Source organism: Siniperca chuatsi, linkage group LG17 (assembly GCF_020085105.1).
Source record: "Siniperca chuatsi isolate FFG_IHB_CAS linkage group LG17, ASM2008510v1, whole genome shotgun sequence".
NCBI classification, from domain to species: Eukaryota; Metazoa; Chordata; class Actinopteri; order Centrarchiformes; family Sinipercidae; genus Siniperca; species Siniperca chuatsi.
Genome location: NC_058058.1, coordinates 22,713,068 through 22,732,828, shown reverse-complemented (window position 1 = coordinate 22,732,828; position 19,761 = coordinate 22,713,068). Strand labels below are relative to the sequence as shown.

The 19,761-nt window shown below is 39.9% G+C and overlaps 1 protein-coding gene across 2 annotated transcripts in view; it reads left to right on the top strand.

The window, feature by feature from the left end:
• col22a1 (collagen, type XXII, alpha 1) overlaps positions 1–19,761 on the top strand; it is a 58,407-nt gene that overhangs the window by 30,287 nt on the left and 8,359 nt on the right. For both annotated transcript variants that reach the window (XM_044171985.1, XM_044171984.1), the window contains 36 exons: positions 18–71; positions 219–272; positions 4,117–4,170; positions 4,812–4,865; positions 4,987–5,040; positions 5,175–5,228; positions 6,255–6,308; positions 6,436–6,480; positions 6,593–6,655; positions 7,045–7,098; positions 7,326–7,367; positions 7,528–7,560; positions 7,729–7,782; positions 8,159–8,212; positions 8,294–8,347; positions 8,427–8,480; positions 8,660–8,713; positions 9,317–9,421; positions 10,565–10,609; positions 11,158–11,235; positions 11,328–11,363; positions 11,449–11,502; positions 11,920–11,964; positions 12,804–12,839; positions 12,939–13,052; positions 13,375–13,428; positions 13,743–13,796; positions 13,902–13,955; positions 14,124–14,177; positions 14,354–14,407; positions 14,545–14,598; positions 14,760–14,813; positions 14,904–14,948; positions 17,377–17,430; positions 18,484–18,537; positions 18,712–18,765. In XM_044171985.1, coding sequence (XP_044027920.1) covers positions 18–71; positions 219–272; positions 4,117–4,170; positions 4,812–4,865; positions 4,987–5,040; positions 5,175–5,228; positions 6,255–6,308; positions 6,436–6,480; positions 6,593–6,655; positions 7,045–7,098; positions 7,326–7,367; positions 7,528–7,560; positions 7,729–7,782; positions 8,159–8,212; positions 8,294–8,347; positions 8,427–8,480; positions 8,660–8,713; positions 9,317–9,421; positions 10,565–10,609; positions 11,158–11,235; positions 11,328–11,363; positions 11,449–11,502; positions 11,920–11,964; positions 12,804–12,839; positions 12,939–13,052; positions 13,375–13,428; positions 13,743–13,796; positions 13,902–13,955; positions 14,124–14,177; positions 14,354–14,407; positions 14,545–14,598; positions 14,760–14,813; positions 14,904–14,948; positions 17,377–17,430; positions 18,484–18,537; positions 18,712–18,765 — 1,983 coding nt within the window. The remainder of the gene's footprint in view (positions 1–17; positions 72–218; positions 273–4,116; positions 4,171–4,811; positions 4,866–4,986; positions 5,041–5,174; positions 5,229–6,254; positions 6,309–6,435; positions 6,481–6,592; positions 6,656–7,044; positions 7,099–7,325; positions 7,368–7,527; positions 7,561–7,728; positions 7,783–8,158; positions 8,213–8,293; positions 8,348–8,426; positions 8,481–8,659; positions 8,714–9,316; positions 9,422–10,564; positions 10,610–11,157; positions 11,236–11,327; positions 11,364–11,448; positions 11,503–11,919; positions 11,965–12,803; positions 12,840–12,938; positions 13,053–13,374; positions 13,429–13,742; positions 13,797–13,901; positions 13,956–14,123; positions 14,178–14,353; positions 14,408–14,544; positions 14,599–14,759; positions 14,814–14,903; positions 14,949–17,376; positions 17,431–18,483; positions 18,538–18,711; positions 18,766–19,761) is intronic.

Genomic DNA, 19,761 nt, shown 5'->3' with positions numbered 1-19,761 from the left:
TGTTTGACCTGTTTCAGGGAGAGGCTGGACCTCCTGGGCCTCCAGGGGCCGATGGCCCCCCAGGGCCTCCAGTAAGAATCAAGATTTATTACTCTTTGCTGCTGTTTAGATTTTGATATTTTGCTGTTGTGGAAAAGCCACCTGTTCAGATGTAGTGAGCAGTTCATGAAAACACCAGTTGTGCCGTATGAACTGTAGCTGAACATGTTATTCCTCAGGGTCCTCCGGGTCTACAGGGTCTGCCTGGGGAGCCTGGAGAGTTCGGCCAGAGGGTAAGAATCTCTTTTTGATGGAGGACTATCTGAACATTTCTCCTCCACATTTCTTCATCACTGCAGTACTTAGACCCTGTACTGTACCAGGAGATGCTGAACAAAGTACATAGTTGTTAAATACCTGCACACGTGTCATTGCTGTTTCTGCCTTCAGAGTACTGTATACATATCTATGCCTGAGTTTACAGTACGTATTAATATGGCAGACTGGAGTCTTGTAAACATTTTTCAGGAGCAAAACTGGAGGTAGAACAAAACTTATTGGTTGAGTTATATCATTGGGCAAAAGGAGTGCAAGTTTGCTAACTGGCGAGTTGAATTCAATTCAGTTCAGTTTTATTTACATGGCGCCAAATCATAACAAAAGTTATCTCAGGACACTTTTATATATAAAGCAGGTCTAGACCGTACTCTTTATAATATTGAATGGCAAATGAAAGTGCCAATCTGTCAATTTTTCTTTTTATTTATGCATCTGGCATTTAAGCTAGTACGGCAGATCTGAACTTTGATGGAACCATTATCTTGCACCATGACTGTATCAGGGACTTTTCTTGATGGGACTTCAGCCTCTGAGGCAGTGCTTGTCAGTCTGCATACAAATCACACCCAGTTTCTCCAATGGCTGACCTTCACACCAGCCACGGCCCTGTTCCTCGTACAATCTAAACCTGAACATACCATAACCTAGGCTATGTTGTGAGCTATGCTGTGGTTAGGATGAGTTTAGCTTTTTTTTCTCCTAATGAAGCAGACAGAATCTGTAGAAAACCTGACAGGTTGCCTTGGAGGCTCCATTCAGGGCAAGTAAGTTTCTTATCCTGTAGCATTTCTATTCCTTCCTCCTGTCTTACCTCTCGCCTTTTCTGCTGAAGGCCAAAGAGGACATTATCCCGTGACTATGATGTAGAGGGACAAGTTGTAAACAGTTTGTTTCATTATTTTATCATTATTTCATGACCACAACATTAAAGGCTCATCCATGCAACCTTGTCTCCTAGAAAAAACATTTATACGCTACTGAATTGTTTTGATAGAAACGTGATGAATGTGTCTGAATTATGTTTTTTTGCCAACATAATAAGGAAACATTATCAATGAATGTCTGGAAAGCCCACACACTTAGTTAAGGTTAGGGAAAGATTTGAAAAAGTCAACAGTGACTTGAAGCGCGAGACGCAACATGTTTATTTTATTTACATGTAATCGAATCCATGATCTTTCAGTAACTTTAATCAAAGGGCTTTTGTCGCCTAAACCTAATCAGGAAACCTAAGCAGGACTCAGAATCAGAGCAATCATGTTTCCCATCAAAACATACTGGCAAAAACAAGGTGGTATACATACATGTAAGACAGGTTTGCATCACAAGGCAATTTATTTGTAATCACGAGAAAAGTGAAACCGGTTCCTTGTACCCACAAACTCAACATTACAACAGACTGGTTTTGTAAAGTTTCACAAAACAATCATTTTATGATAATGAGGGGAAAAAAATACACAAGAAATATTATCATGCCTGGTGTCTTGGGAGTTCTGTGCTTTATTTTAGTCTGACTTTACGTATGCAGAAAAACTGTCAAAACTCTTATCTGCATTGATTGGAAGTTTATACTATAGTTCCATAACTGTATTTATCATATTCCAATGGGATTATCTGGAAAACTGATATTTGTTCCTCATGCTAATGAGAAGTGATACCGTAACTGCTCTCAGTGCTTGTATCAGTGCTCCCTTGTCTCTCATATTCTTTTCCCTCTGTCTCACTCCACACTGGTCCCATCACACAGCAGTGTGTGATTAAAACAGACTCAGTGGTTCTGCATAATTTGTTTCTCCAAAACATTAACAAAGATAGTGACCTCCATTCCCCTTCTCCACTGGGAACAATTACCTTCTCATCAGCAATATGTTGGAATCAACATTTGCAGCTGCTCAGCTGGGCAGCAGAGGCAAGGCAAACCTCCTCTGGCCACAAATGAAAGACTTTTCCACCACCAGAATGCACTTTGTCTTCAGCCAGACAAGCCTCTTTGAGGTCGCGGGATTTATAGTTTATTAACATGAATAAAGCGATCACTTTGGTTTCAGATTCCACAATATCTAGAAAATCTCCCTCTGTGCAGCCTTGCTTTTAGTTTGTAATATCATTGGAGGTCCCTCTGAAGCATATTACAGCCCCATGGAATGCTTTCCAAGTGAATCCTAAAAAAACAGACAGATGGTGAGGACTTGGACCCATTTTCTCCAGCTTTAGGGTTGTTATACCTCAGCTGAAGATGCACAGGGACAGAGTGGGTGTGTGTGTGGAGGTGAAGGTAGGCTGAGAGCTGAGATACTGGGGTGGTCTCCACCGCTGCCAGCGCCGACAGAGTTGGCTGTATGGTTGGGTTGGTATAGATATGTAGGCCACTCTCACCTCCACTGCAGCACAGCATCTCACCGCTGCCGAGGCCTGTCTCTTCACCTCTATCCTGATATGACAGCGGAGGGCAGCCTGAGCAGTCTTAAAGGGCTGCAGAGGACAGCATCAACAAACACATGAAGACAAATAAGGCAAAAAAATGGGTTAAAGAGCAAATGCAAGGATTTTCCTGTGGACAGTCTTATGGAAATGTGACGGTGTTCTGGGAATGCAGGGAAAAACACAGTATCCACAGACTAAATGTGTTCTTTTAGCTTTCTTGTCCATTGTATCTATCTATAAGAGAACAAACTTATTATTATTTTGACTGTTTAGATGGAATTTGGGGGGGGTATTTAAGGATGAAGTACATCTCTGTTTTGCTGTCTGTCTGTCCATCTACCATTAATATTTATGTTGAAAGCAACATAATAAATCAGTTTACGTAATACTTTTAAATTTGTGTGATATAGAGGTAGCTTAACCAAATCACATGAATTCCACTAGAGTCAAAAACGCAGATGAACGTTACTACTCTCTTAAGCTAGTTACGTTAGCTTTAGCTGAAAGTTTGCTACTGTCTTTTATCCACTATGACTGGATTTAGCTGCCTCACTTAGTTATGTGGAATAACTGACTAAATTACCAAGATGTTGGTTCATCAGCGTGGATGATTTTTTAATTACAGACAACTAGGAAAAATCTGTAAGTGAATATATTTTTAGCTTTAGGTAAGGCTAGCCGTGGCTATCTCACCAGCTAGCTTTAATATAATGTAGCGCTCTCTCTTCTTTTGCTTTCTAGTTGTCTTTTTCTTGTGACACAGTGCAGTAACTTACATGTGACACGGAAATGAGCCCAAATATGGGAATTGAACAATTTTATGGCATAATAAAATGAGTGTGAAAGATGTTTTAATAGTATTTAAATAGTATTAAGTCAGTTTATGACCATTTGCAGTTATTGTGTTTTGGCTTTCGCTTATAAGCTCAACACAACTTCAAACTAAATAACCATCTCATGATTTGTCTCTACCAGATTAACACAGTTCTTTCCAGGAAAATTACTAGGAAAATATTAGTAAATTACAGACCCGTAAGATTAAGTTTTACCGTCTTATTTTTATCTTTGTGTTCTAAACATTGTTTCAAAGCCCTCTCTACCCTGTCAAATTCTGGTTGAGAAATGCTGAATCTTAGTAGAATAATACTGGGTTTAAAGATACTGGAATGGGCCTAAGAATATGCAAATATGTTTAAACCTTAAGGTTTTTAAACTCTCCAGTAATAATCCCAAAATGGAAGAAAAAATACAGAGGACATAGGCTAACCTCAGCGTCCTCAGTAGCAGCTACGGCCCTGGAAACAACTCACCTTATGTATTGAATGCTTTTTAATTTAGTTTTAAATTTAATTTAATTTAACTGTTGTCTTTCAGGGAAAGAAAGGTGAAAGTGGATTGCCTGGAGTGGATGGCCTTCCTGGACCCCCTGTAAGAACAATTTCAATTTCATAACAAGCAAAATGTACACGCATTTTTGTAATCCACTTGTTTAAAATGACCTCTTGTTGATGCACAGCTCCTGTTGGTGCTTGTTCTTGCACCTCAATGACCTCTCAAGGAGAACAGAGAACTAATTTGGTATTTTAATTGTGTGGGTTGCTCAACATTTGATGGGACCCACAAAGCACAAAATTGCTGCTCTCTCAAAGGTGTCTTCACTGTGTGTTTTAATAGAGGGAAAATAAACAGGCTAGATTAAAACCAACAGGTTATGTCAATTAATTTTCTAAATTGCTCCCTGGAGCAAAATAGAAATACACCTGTCTTCAAGTGGTATCCAAGGGTGAATGAGCTGTAAACAGTGTTATAATACCCCCCTCTAGTGGCCGCTCACTGGTACCAGTGTAAACTGTCTTTTAGAATATGAATAAGATTCTTGGAGAAAATCTGAATATTTGTATTGAACATATTTGGCAGGAAAAAAAATCCAAATATATTGCTTATTGGCACAAAGTTTCTATTATTTTTTTATCCAAAAAATATAGATACCTTCAAAAACCCACATTATATGAGTATATTTATGATGATAGTGATATAAATATTCACTGATGTTGTTTTTTATTTTGCAGGGTCCTCAGGGTCCAGCTGGACCACCAGGAAACCAAGGACACACCGGACCTCCTGTAAGTGACCACACACACAAATCAGGACATAATAATTCTTAAATATGATAAGTGGTTTTGGCAATAAATAAATGTCTGTAACAGAACAACATATTCACATAACTGTTCTTTCTTTATGAAGGGTCTACCTGGTGAAATTGGATTTTCAGGCAAACCTGGAGAGCCTGGAAAGCCTGTGAGTTGGCCATTTATTCTCAAATAAAAACACAATTTGTTGTTAATGGTACTCTCAGTCATAGGTGTTCAATCTCTGTTGTTGTTTCTCTGTTCATGTCACTAAATGTCAACCTTTTGTCACTGATCTTCAAGGGTCTTCCTGGTAAAGACGGTCTGGACGGTCTTCCTGGAAATGACGGTACCGTGGTCAGTATGACCTTTAGACTAACTTCTCTTTTCTTTCTTTTTTTTTCTTTTTGATGTCTGTGCTCATGGTTAACAAACTTGTGGTTACATTTTTAAGCTGCACCACTCAAAAATGTTATATGAACAATGGCTCAAATGACTATGTGTAATGTGAAGGGGGCCTCGTATAGTACCTAGTAAACCACAGAGAATCATCACCCACATCTGCAGTTCTGCTTGGCTCTGTGGAGCTTTTTAAATGAAAAAGATCTGAAAACACCACTGTATGCAGACAAAGTTAGCAACTAGCTGGTGAACAGACTTTAGCATCTAACATCTTAAGACCCAGAAAGGGTAGTGAGTATTGGACTTAAGTTCATCAGATGGCCAGAAACATGACTTCAAATGGATGCTAATGTTACTTTGTGTCTGCTGGATGTATATAGGCATCTGTTTGCTAAAATAAGTAAAATGTATGTGTTGTTCAGCTTGTTGTCGAGTTCTGTCCCCAAGTAGACAAAAAAAAAAGCTTAATACGGATTTAAGTTTAATCACTGTGAGCACTGCAAGGTTAATGACTGTGAGGCTTATGACTTCTAAGTCTCTATGCTACAAGTCATAAGTGTACCTATAAAATGTGCTCCATATTACTATTTGAGTAGCACATATACTTTAGACATAGAGTGGAGAATGCTAAAGAAAGAAAATGTGTAAGATGTAAGACAATTTTGGGAAGCTGGCAGCTACCAGCCTGGTTCCATACCTCTGAATCACTTTTTAAGGATTCATATATAAATCAAGTAAGACAAAATGGCAATTGAGTCTAGTTATCATCAGGCTAAACAACTACCAGAATAAGAAAAAAACAATGTATTTTGAAGAAACAGCTTGTTTAAAACATGGACATTTAATTGACACCATAAATGTGGTGGCTAAACTGAGTTGAGGTGGGTTTACTTTTATTAAATATGGTATCTGGCAAATGTTTCTAGCAAATGCAGGTTTTTGAAAGTATGACATCTAAATCGAAATCTTGTGTCTGTGAAGGGGCCCAGGGGAGAGCGCGGAGCAGATGGTTTTCCTGGCAAGCCTGGATCTAAGGTACTGTGACTTAATCGTACCCAGAAACACACTGGACACAACTGAAGACATATGCAGCTTATGAGATAGCATGCGTATTTTCCATATGAAAATCTGACATTTTAATGGCTGTGTGTCTTCTCCCCAGGGTGACGATGGGCCTCCCGGACCAAGAGGACCTCCAGGGGAAAGAGTGAGTTTGCAGCTGTTGACTTTTTTGGTTTGGGATATTTTGTAAGATAATGATAATGTTATATAGTTTATTATGTCACATGTATGTTTTTGTTTTTTTGTTTTCTTTACAGGGAGAAGCTGGTTCCCCTGGACAACCAGGTGCTGATGGAGCAAGAGGAGACAGGGGTGTTCCGGTAGGTGTGACTTTGCTTTTTATCAAGCATCACCAGGAGTATGTTCATTCACAGCTATAGACCCCATTTTACAAGATTATCTACGTTGTTGATTTAGTATTGAATTGTGTAAGATCTGCTGTACATGGGGAGACATCCTCTTGAGGCCACTCTTATATTATTATGGAACAGAAATGATTTCTGGTAAAATAAACTCTAGTGAAATTAACTGTTCCTAATTTGGCTGGGTAACCTCCTGGGACACCCTCAAGGGCTGCTGGGTGTCCCCAAATGGCACTTGACTTCCTACTTCCAATTAAAAAAGTCCCCATTTGCTTGTATTAAAGTGCAAATATAGTCTGTGGTCTGTGGAAAGATTTTACATTTATATTTGGGCTTCTCTTTCATAGGGAGAAAGAGGACAGGATGGACCATTTGGGCCAAAAGGTGAAAAGGGCGACAAGGTAAATCAGAAAAATGGAACCTGTTTCATATGCTGTACAACTATATATGGTCAAATTAAATGTCAAGCATATTCAAAAACAAATGCTGAACTCTTGCTGTGTGTCCTATCGCGTTACAGTAGTTGCAGAGTCGTCTTCTTCTGTCTCAGTGATGGCCACCCTGCAGTATTAGCTGTAATAAGGTCATTAGTACGCAGACTATGTGAACATATTGTCTCTTGCCTCAGGGTGAAGTGGGAGGTAGGGGACCGCCTGGCGCTCCAGGAAATGTAAGGAAAATTTCTGCCGTTTCTAGTGTGCACGTGAACATACTGTACAGTCACAGCCCTGCAATATATGACATAACCATGATGGAGGAAATTGAGTCAGTGATACTGTTTGACTCAGTACAGATGTGGTAAATTATTATCTACTGTTTTTTCTTCATAGGTGGCAAATGTCATCCCTGAGCCTGGTGAACCTGTGAGTAGACTTCTTTTATTACTTTACTATTATCTTATTACTGCACTAGATTTATAAAGAGTTTTTTATTTTTATTTTAGAGTTATCTTCTTCTGCTCTTCCTCTTCCCCTACTTCTTCTTTTTCAGTAAAACGTCTAATTGCACTGTTTGTTTGTTCTCATCTCTAGGGAACACCTGGAGAGAAGGGAGAGAAGGGGGATCAAGGGAAACCAGGAGAGATGGTGAGTTTTTCCACTCCATTTTTTGTTGTCTTGTCTTCTCTTTAGCTTAACCAAACCACATCTGGCAATACGCAGAGGGGTCCACTAGGTGTCAGTAGAGATTCAGTATGGTAATAGTGAAGCCATCCTGCTACAGCATGGGAGCTCAGGGGACTTTCTTTAATTGGCTGAGTAAATTAAACTGTAAGAGACGGTAATGCACTGGCCTGAATCTTTATCCATTTTTTTTTATAGATATACATTATATTAGATGGATTAGAGTAGAATGCGGAACATATGGGTATATATGCAAGTATGTATGAAAACGTACCGATATTGGCACGTAGACCTACACCTACCTAAAACTCATGTGATAATTCATGTGCCTTCTCTGAAGGGTCAAAGAGGTTTACCTGGTGAACAAGGCTTTAAGGGACCACCTGGACCAACGGTAAGATGCTGTGTGATCCTGTACCTCCCAGTCAACAAGTGATTTTAAGTGAATACGTCTAATTTGCCTTTTTTATTCCAGGGTCCAAAAGGTGACACTGGACCTACAGGAGAGACAGGACGTGTTGGAGACCCTGTAAGTTGTCTGATTTGATGTAATTTCATCTTTTTGTACTTAACGGTACCAGCTGTAATGGATGATGTGTTTCTCCCAGGGTCCACCTGGCATAGCTGGTCCTCAAGGTCCTCGTGGATTACCAGGGAACGTGGTAAGGCTTCTCTAAACCTTATGAAATTAATTTAAGGTGCAACTCATTGACGGCTGCTTGCATTTTCTGTGACTATCTTCTGTACAAAAATGGTGTCTGTGTAATATAAAATATGAAGAGTAGCCAGGGATAACAAATCACTTCAGTGTGGAACTACCAGTTGTCTGTCTGTCTTCTAGGGCATACCAGGGATCATTGGGCCTCCTGGTCCAGCTGGACAGAGAGGAGACAAGGTCGGTCACCTATTTTTAAAAGCTATGGGTATATTTGGTTGGATGTTTTTTTGAAAGGATTCAGACTATGTTCAGAATGGTTTTGGCAATGCAGAGTGAAAATAAGACTGCAGAGAAGAAAGAGTGACCTTGTATGTCCTCCGTTATTGTTTCAGCAGAGAAGTCCTGCAGCAGCGGCTACACGTAGCTGTGCAGTTTCACGATAGCAATTCAGAACACTTTCTACTATCTCTCATGGCTTTTTCATTTTCTTTGTTTTCTCTTTTTCTTTGTTCTTCGGCTTTTTCCACAAGTAACTGCTTTAAAAGTGTGATTCGCAAAATCATGTCTGTTCCCACCATGTCATTACTGTTCACTCACCTAAGTTAGGACGACTAGAGGCTCATAGTTTGCCAATTCACAGGACATGATACATATCTGTTTTCGATGGGTGTGACGCTGTTGTTATAAACAAGGCACCTCCAATCACAATGCAGGTATTACTAAGAGAATAGTGTTTTAATTAGCCTAAAATAAAGCTTTCACGTAAGAGTATCTAAGGCACCTGCTGATATACCTGTTGTAGTCAATAAAGTTCTTTCTTTATTGTAACATTTATTTTAGGGGGATCCAGGTAAACCAGGACAAGCAGGTCCCACAGGCTCGCCCGGAGAGCCCGGTTTGACAGGACCCCCTGGACCACCAGGGAAGGGGAAAGACGGACAAAGTGTAAGACATGATTTTTCTGTCACATTATATTTATGAGTATACCTCAAACATATTGTGGATTTGCAGAATAACATTTAGCCACATTTTTAGTGAAATTTATATGTAAGTGATATGGTATTAGGGCCTTTAAAGGGAAACAGCCAACAAATTAAAGTGAAATTGATTTATTAAAAATTGTCATATTATTGATTATTTGTCTACTACCATCGGATTTAAAGGATGGCTTCACTGTTTTCAACCAAGACCTGGATACACGAATGTTGTTTCCTCTTATTCATAATGAGAAACAATTTCACCAACAGCTTTCATTCTGAGGTGGTGACTGTGCTGCAGCCTGACAAAATCTTAGTCCAATAAAATTCAGTTAACATCCAGTTTTCCTCTTCCTCTGAAATATTCAAACTCCATGTTTTTGTAGCTGCAACATTCCATCAAATGCAAATATTCTTGATGTCTTGTGTACCATTTTGTACACATTTCCCAACATATTTCATATCTTTGGAAGCTTTTGCATCTCCATTAGAATTTAGAATAAAATTCTGTGTAATATAAAGTTAGTAAGGACTGGTCCGCCAGCATTATTGCTAGTGCTGTGTATGATTATAGGTCACAGGAAACAATATTTGGATAATAGAAATGCATGCTCATCAGTTCACTTTCCATTACTTCTAATAGTAACAGAAGCCTCGTTTATGTGCCTCTGAACAGTCTCTTGTATTCCACATGTGTTCTGCTTGTAAACATCTCCTTGCCTGTAATACACGTTGAACCACAACACAATATGAGCGGCTGTATGGGAAGAAAACGAGCCTGAGTAGGCACATTTTGCGCTGCAGCTCAACATGTTTCTTCATAATTTTTCACCCCAGACATGTGGCTGTCCTGCTGATGAGGCAGGAACAGACAGGAAAAACATTGTTAAGACATATCACATTAAAACAGCACAGGAGCTCAACAGATTCGGCTTACAGCGGTTCTGTTTTTTACAGCTGCCAGGTGCGGCCCTGAGGCCTCGCTACAGTTTTGTGCATGAAGAATAGCAACTCATACACACTTTCGGCTCTGGATGATTTATTCAAAAGAGGCTTAATTCCAGTGTTTGAGTAGCATGTAATTTGATTGATGTCATTTGTGATATTACAGGGAGAACCAGGACCACAGGGAATTCAAGGACCCCCAGGGCTAAAGGTAATGTCATTTTTGAAGTTTGCAAGAAAGTGTATGTGTGCGCATGTGTGTGTGTGTGTGCAAGCTTTGTAGGTTGCCTGAGGTGTGTTTTTTTATCATGAACAGGTGCTCTTTTGTTGATATGAAAAACTTTTTTTTGGCATGGATGAGAAAAACAATTCATTTTTGTTCAAAGCAGCAAAAGCAATTTCTATGTCCACTGCACTGTGACCATTGCTCTGATTATGACCGGCTCTTTGCTGTGAAGAGCTTCATGTCGAGGGCACAGAATGGGAGAGGCTGGACAAAGGCATTTGCTGGATTTATGGTGTCAAATCGCTCACCCTCATCACCAATACATATTCTCTACTGAGTACCAAAATGTCAACTACAGATTGTGTTTCTTTTTCATAACAGATTAAAAACAGAGTGGTATTTCTGGGATCAGCAGGCATCACTGAATGTAACAGTTTCTGTGCCAAGCCAGACTTTTAGCCAAACATTACGGCTGAACTGACATTATTTGAGGAGCAGGATGGTGAAAGTAAACTTTCTTTTTTTTCTCCCAGGGCCAACCAGGGTCACGAGGAGAACCAGGGTTACCCGGGGACAGGGGTCCTGCAGGAGAAGGCAAAATGGGACCACCGGTATGAGCATCATTGCCCGCCAGTGTTACATTATCTTCCTCCACTGCATTTATTTACACATTTCGAAATGTGCAATGTTTCTTTTTTTGTAGGGGCCTCCGGGAAATAATGGTGAACCTGGACCTGCGGTAAATATTTTCTGAAATTAATATTAAATATATTTTTAACTCTATAAAAGTAAGTTTCTCTAATATCTGTTTATCTGCGCTCCAGGGCTTGAGGGGTACACCAGGAGTTGGCGGTCCTCCGGGCCCAGCAGGACATAATGTGAGTCAAAAATAAATGAATGAATGAATGAATTATTCTATGTACATGTCTTATTGCTTTACGACCCATGGATTCGTGGCTATGGAGGCCGAAAAAGACTGTTTGCTCATTCAGACTGAAGCAACAGCCAATCACACCTGGATCTGATCTGCTTTCCTTGATTGTAGGACAAAAACTTTGTGGTGAAAAGTGACATTATGAAACTAATTTCTTTTTGTAAAACTTTTGGAATTAGCAGAGCTTTAAACTTTTATTGGATTCTTTTTATAATTTCATGGTTATATCATATATCTGCATTTATTCATATGATTATTTATTTCTTAATGTCTTATTTATTGATTTGATACGGAACACTTTGGGTCTCCATAATCCACATTTGACAGAAAATGTAATTCCTTGCCTTTGCTGCACATGCAGGGTTTACCAGGAAGGCCGGGAGAGAAGGGATCACCAGGAGAGCCTGTAAGTACAGAAACTGGCAGGGAACAACCAGTATTACTGGGGCTACTGGTTGCTAAAAATTATAATATAAGTTGTAAATAAATATAAAGTTCTCTTTCCAGATGTTCATTGTTTTTTAGGCTTATCACTGAACTACTTAAGTTTAACACATAATACAAGATTAAACTAAAACACCATTGATACAGTGCAAATTTCGTAGTCATCTAGTGGATGCTTGAAATCCAAAGATCTTTTTCTTGACTCTCCCAATTAAATACAATAGACAGTACACACACTATTTGGTCAAAAGTATGTAAACATGTGCTTTTTTGGTCTCGGGCTGGTTTTGGGTTCTACTTAACAGGAATTTTACAGCATACAATAGACAATAGGGTGCTTCCAACTTTGTGGCAACAGTCACAATGCTCCCGTCCACAGAGCGAGGTCCATAATAAATGGTTTTCCCAGTTTGGTGTGGAAGAACTTGACTGGTCTGCAGGTCAGGACCTCAACTCCATCCAACACCTTTGGGATGAACACTGACCGTGAGCCAGACCTTATCACCTAACATCAGTGCTGGACCTCACTGATGTTCTTGTGTCTGAATGGGAGAAAATCCCTGCAGTGGGTTCCAACATCTGATGGAAAGCCAGAGGCTGTTATAGCAGCAGAGTGATGCCCGTGGTTTTGGAATGAGATGTTCAGCAGTTGCATAAAGGTGTTAACATACTTTTGGCCACGTAGCGCATACTAAATGCATAAGGAACGTTTTTGGAATGGAACCCTAGGTCGCCTACTAAATAGAGACCCTTAATCTCGCGTTTCCTGATTGATTAACTCTTTGATTCACTGTCTCTCAGGGAAAGGCAGCAGACCTCTCTGACCTAAATCTGAAGGTAAGGAGCATTTCCACCCCTTCTCAGTGAGAAAAAGACTTCATGTTTGGATCCTGAGACCGATCACTTTATCACAAACATGCCTCTGCCATCTTTTAGGATGTTTGCTCAGACTGTCCTGCAGGTCCACCTGGACCACCCGGTCTCCCAGGAGTCCCAGGGGATAAAGGACACCAGGGACCTCCAGGAAAAGACGGTCAAGATGGTTACCAAGTAGGACACAGTCATTAATATTCAAGCATCATTGCTCATAACCTCACTTCTCTTGTGATGTGAAGACTATTATGATAACTCTGCTCATCTTTAACAGAGTATTATAAAGTGTGTGTCTCCACTATATTAGCCCTAAGTGAGGCATGAGGTCGTAGCTGCACGTTTGTCATCATCAATCACAGTTGGTGTGAGGGATGGAGAGGCTCTGTCTGCATCATTAGCTCAGCCTCCTCTGGGGGGTGCAGCGAACGATTAGGACCCGGTGACGGTGCTCGGCACTGTCTGCTTGGACAGAGACTGATGCTGTGCCGTGTCGTTACAGGGCCAACCGGGACCAGCTGGACCTCAAGGGCCCCCCGGAGCTGACGGTGGAAAGGCAAGTTTGCGCACTAACTGTGCCCTTATGGCTCCCAAAGGGCCTAATGCTAATTAATTGCTGTTGTCAACATTTTTTCTTTACCTCACAAGGTTCAGGTAATAGAGTGAAAAGTTTAATATCAAAATGCCACACAAAAAAAATATTGAATCATATTTCAAAAGCAGTATACTATACTATTGCTACATCCTCCTCCTTAGTAATATTTTGAACATTTTGAGGTTTTATTTTCCTTTGACAAATAGTTTTTCAGATGGATGCTCTTCTCTTTAAATATGACATTTCATATGATCTTTCTTTCTTTTTCACCACAGGGTATTAAGGGTGATCGAGGACCTGCTGGAGGCCCTGGAGACAAAGGAGACAAGGTATATTTGTTGTTTATGACTTATCTGTCGCTTCCATCTTCATTACAATATTGTCTGGCATGAATCATACAATTATATTGCAATCACTTTCTTCTGGATTAACAGGGTCACCCAGGACCCCCTGGCCATCCAGGTACTCCTGGCTTAATGGGTACACCTGTAAGTTACTATTTTGGGCTTATTTTCTCGATCTTTTCAGTTTAAGCACTTGAAGTGGTCTAACTACTTTAGCTTTTTGTAAACAGGGCTCATTTGTTTGGATTTTGTCTCAGACTCAGACTTTCTATTTCTGTTGACCTCCACTGACACTGTCTCTTTCCTCTTCAGGGTAACGATGGACAGCCTGGCCCCGTCGGCCCCCCGGGGCCCCCTGGAGAAAAGGTCGGGATGCACTCCATGTACTTTTCCCTCAGAAAACTTATTACCCATGTGTCATTATTGTACAAACCTCCTCCCTCTAGCTTGTAGGTCAGCCAGCCTGTGTAGTAATAGTGGCCATTAATCATTTCTTTCTCTTTGGTGATGGTGACCTGTTTTTGTTTGTTTGTTTTCACTAGGGCAAAGAGGGTCTCAAAGGAATCCAGGGACCACTGGGTCTTCCTGGTTTAATCGTGAGAAACATTATTTGATGTACAGCATCATGAATATATATACAGTTCCTGCAGTGCGGTGTAAACATTCAGTTGTAAATGCAATTGTAGGTCTTTACAATTGCAGACGCTAAATGATGAATGTCATTGATCTGCAGGGTCAGCCTGGAAAAATGGGAAAAGACGGCAGACCAGGTGAAACAGGAGAACCTGTAAGTAGATGGAGATGTTTACCTTGTCAATGATCCAAAGAGTAATTAAAACTTGAACACCAACTATAAGACATTGTCTGTTTTTAGAAAAAATTGATAGTAGAATGTGGCCAGACAGTGATGCTATAACTATTTTGTTTTTGTTTATGTTTCCATTTCAGGGCAAGCAAGGTGAACCTGGACCACCAGGAAACCCTGGGCTCAGGGGACTCCCGGTAAGTAACCACCAGTAAACAGATCTGATGAAGGAAGCTGGCAGTGCAAATTGCTGTGACTGATTCACTGCTGTTTCTCTTCCTAAACAGGGCTTCAAAGGCCACAGAGGAGAACCTGGAGCTCCAGGACCTAAGGTCAGTGTACTGCTTTTTGTTTTTCATGTATTTGAACAGGTCAGTTTGCATCTAAGAAACACACATAATGCCATTATTTATTCTTTACCTCCTTTTCCTGTCTAATGAGCTTCAGCATCTCTATGGAACCACAGTTACTTATCAATAGTGACCTAATATATATTAAACTGTACAAGCTACTAACTGTACTGGCTATTCTTATATTCCATGTGGTGTGGGACTCACAAAGCTGTCCAATTTTGAGGCATGAAATGTCTTACCTTCTTTGTCATTACAAGTACATTAACACCACACATGCAAGGCGACTGCAATGCAATTTCCCAAATCTCTGCATGCCATGAATAAAAAAGAACTCATAACTTAGGGTTTTGGACAAGAAGCAGCAACATTTCTCCTTTTACTCTGACAAGGCCATGCAGTGAAAGCTGCAAACATTTCACCAAAAAAGGGGAACTAATATGGTGTAGGGAATCTGACACTCTATGGGAAAGTAGAGAATCTTCCCCGGTGCAGTTTTGTATGCGTTAGCTGACAGTTGTTTTTACCCTATTTTGATGAGATGTGTGCAGTTTTCCAGACTGCAAGTCAGTGGCGCTGCATACTGGAACAGCTACCTTAGATAGCACTAGTGTCTCTACAGGCCTAATGCAGTTCTGTGTCCTCTATGAAAGTTTGACATAACATATAAATGTTATCAAATAATGTATCACACAATTGGAACTATACCAGCTATATTTATCAAATGACAATATTAAAATGGCCGCTCTAAAAATAGGTAAAATTATGTTGTCAGACAAAAAAAGACAACATACTCTGTAAGTATTCGTGGATTTGAAAACTATGGCATCTTCACATTTAACTGCAGTTACAGAACACAAAAGTATAAAACTGGTGAAGAACATAGATTATGCATTTAGAAAGATAACCTCCTCTGCTCAACAGACATAACTTGAACTATACACTGCAGTAGTTCAGAGATAGCACACAGCCACATTTGGTTTTTGGCATGCCGCACTGCGATGTCAAGATTCAGTATGTCTGGCACTTTTTATACACACCTTCTCCGAGAGAATCACTGCACCTGCTGCTTTAGTCTCTCGCGCAGCACACACCCGCCGGAAAGGTTTCTGCCACAGCAGCGTGACGAATAGCATGCCTCATTAAAGACAGCTCTGACTGAGCCACAGCGCCAGAGCCTCTCAGCCCTGCAGCCCGCACTGCCACACAGACAGCAGACAACTTATTAGAGGAACTGTGAACTGTTTCCATAGACACACTGAAAATTACCCTCCACTGCTTATAATTACTGTCACTAAATGTCAGTCAATACCAAAGTGATATTCACTATTATTCAGTAAATTGAAAGTTGATGTATACAGTAAGAAGTACAGGTTTAGCACAGGACCTCACTATAAGATAGAAGTGTCATATAGTTTCTTAAAATGAACTCTGTGGATCTGCCTTCATCTGTTCTGTGGGCAATACATTACTATGTTACAGTGCAAAAACCAACAAAAGGCAGTAAAAGTATATCAGATGAGGAAAAAAAACCCCAAACACATAGTACACTTAAATAATTAAAATGGAGCTTAAAAAGAAATACAATCTTTGTATTTTTAATGCTTATATGATTTTTCATGCTTATATGATAATGAGATGGGTGTGTTCATGCATGTCCAGGAAATGTAGAAGACTTGTGGCTTGCTAGCTTACATGAAAACACTGCAAGCTAAAGACACTGAACACAGCTAAAACATTTTAGCTGGCAAGCTAATGCTAAGAAAAGCTAGCTCACTAACATAATTTAGCACCAATTTTGGAGCTCCATGCTATGCTATGTTGCAAATACAGCTTGTGGTATGTGTTTTCAAAGCTATTTGTATAAACCTGATTTCCTAGTTTTTCCTACTCTTTTCTGTTCATAAATGCTTCATATACGATATGTTGCAGCTGCCTATACAGACTAATATTAGATAATAACCCAGGACTACGGTTCCCCATCAAATGACATGGTCGAAACTCATTATAGCATTTGGAGAGCTACATAAAAACTTCACAGCTAATATGAATATACTAAGTACATTAAAAGCATAGCTTTTAAGTGTTCAACAAAGTGGCAGACAGCAATGCACATCACAACAATTTTCAGTTAGACTTGCACTAAAACCAATAGAATCATTTGAAAGATGCCATAATCAAAAATGTGAATTTTTACCATAAATTTTATAGTCCTTAACTTAGCAGTAAAATATCTCACCTCTTGGCTAATAAGCTTTTGAAGAACACACAATAAAACATAAGATGATATAAAACAGACTAACTAACTGGATGTAAATGTTTTGGTTTCTCTGATCCAAGACAATTTTACCTTAAATTGGCCTTGACTTTTCTCCTATTTCAAATTTCTTTCCTTTTATGTGCAAAACAGGGTGAAGATGGAAAGTCTGGATCACCTGGGCGTGATGGCAAACCTGGAAAGGAGGTATGTTCAACTGTATACATTAGATGGTATAGTGTTTTTTCATGACTTGAAATGTTTTTTTTTCTAGATCCATACACAATGAAATTATAACAACCAGGAGGAAAAATGCAGTTTAGTGTTTCCTTCTGCAGTTCCCTCAGTCCATAACACACATACACACAAAGAAAGGGTCTGAGACGATGCAAGAAAGTGACTTTATTCATAAGATAAGAATAAATAAATAAATTCATTAAAAAACGAATACAATACAAGGAAATAAGATCAAAAGCATGGAATCCAAAACAAATCAATATGCCTCCACCTTGAATTTTTTTTTATGGATTTATAAAAGCAATATACATACCCCCACAGCAAATATCTGGCTTCCCTATTATTCCCTACATTCTTTCATATACAGTATCCCTTCTTGGCTCAGTCACCCAGTTCTGAAAAGGAGCTCCCAAGGCACCTTCCAGTTCCTGAGATTAATCATTATTGCTGTCTGGACCCAATCCTCCATTGATAGAATACAGATAATACTCCTGAGATTAAAAAAGTTTTGGTCACAATGCAAAATTTCCAGCAGACCACAGAATCTTTAGTCATGTCTATATAATACTAGAGGTCCAGCACCAGCACTGTAACATTTTAAACCATAGGAGTTTTATATCTTTTGGCATTGTATGAGTTTCATCCCATTCATCTTCATCAAATGACAAACTGAAAACCCTCTCACATACACATTTAAAGGCTGCAGCACTTTTATCCCCCCATTTGTCTAGTAGCAGGATGTAGCACTTCATCAAAAACCCTTCTTACCTAACTCATCCTCTGGCTGTGGGGCTTAGAGACAGAATGTTCTCACAGCTCAAGTCTCCCACAGTAATAAAAATAAAATATTTTTTCCACCTAATCCTTCCACAAAAAGGGGGGCTCAGATTTAACTCACCACTACAGTAGAGGTTGTAGTCCAATAAAGATTAAAGCGTTTCTCACCAGATGAGATAAACTTAAGTTCCTTTGTTTTCAGCACATGTACGACATAATAAAACTGCCTATTTTTTGTTTTTGCAGGGCCCTATGGGACCTCCAGGCCGAGAAGGACTTAGTGGACCAAGAGGAGAGTCAGTGAGTCATTTTCAATCACTTGCAGGGCTGTCTGACACAAACAGAAGACAGACGCAGCACAGTGTCAAGCAGACAGATAGATATGGACATAAAGTGGCACTCAAGTCATTTCTCTTGCAGTCTTTCCCCATCAATTTTCTCAATCTGTCTATTTTTTCTTCTTTTGCATCCAAGGGCAAGCCAGGTGAACCAGGGCCATCTGGAAAAGCAGGTCTCCCTGGAACTCCAGTGAGTTGTCTATTCCTACTGTACATAATCTTAAAAATCTATTTACATCAGGCTCTTGAATTACTAACAGTGCAATCAAACAATACAAACACCTAAACACTTCACCACAATGCCTCAATTAAAACTGTGACCGATATTCTTTGTCTCACAGAATGTACACATTTAATAGAGAAGGCAGGGAGGAACAAGTAGCATTTTCAGAGCTAGTAGGGCAAGCAGTTACTGTATGTGGGATGTAACTGTATTCGAGAGGAGGATGTGAAGTATTTCCAGAAGAGGTGCGCTGTCAGATTATGATGGAAGATTGGAGTGAATGTTGCCCTGACCAGGGTGGGGACATCACTTTCCCCTGGGAGAGCTGGGACTGAAAGGAGTTGACCAGGTTGCTGCCAGTAAAAGAAAACTGATTGCCAAATAATATCAGAGGACAGGGGACAGGTAGGAGTGGACCATCTCCTAGAGGCCCAAGGCCTATAATTCCCTCAACCGGTATGGTGTGTCACGTAAAGGTTTTGCATTTCACAAGTGCATCCATCGACAAATACTCATGCAGAGTTCCTGGTGACAAAGGGTCTGAATCATCTGATGCAGAATGCAAACAAGGTCATGTGGGGATTTGGAGGGCAGCATGTATCGTGGGAAAAAGCTCAGACTTGTCAAGGTTGTCCTTGATTTAGAGGTGTCAGCCAAGATACGCATGTCAAGCTGAGTGTGCAAGGATTGGTAGATAAAGTAGTAAATATATTTATGAGGCCCCTTTATGACTGGCATTAACATTACTAAATAATTTTAATTGAATAGCTGAACAAATGCACCAAATCCAAAGGTGGTGAGTATTTCCAAATAACAATGACAGATCTGAGATAATGAAACAATACGGAGTGTTCTGCTTTTGAAATTCAAGTGAAATTCAGAAAACAAACAAGTTTGTCAAAAAGTTGAATTGTGCTTTAGGCCTGTCCATGGGATTCGACTGGGGTGTGCTGATACATGTAG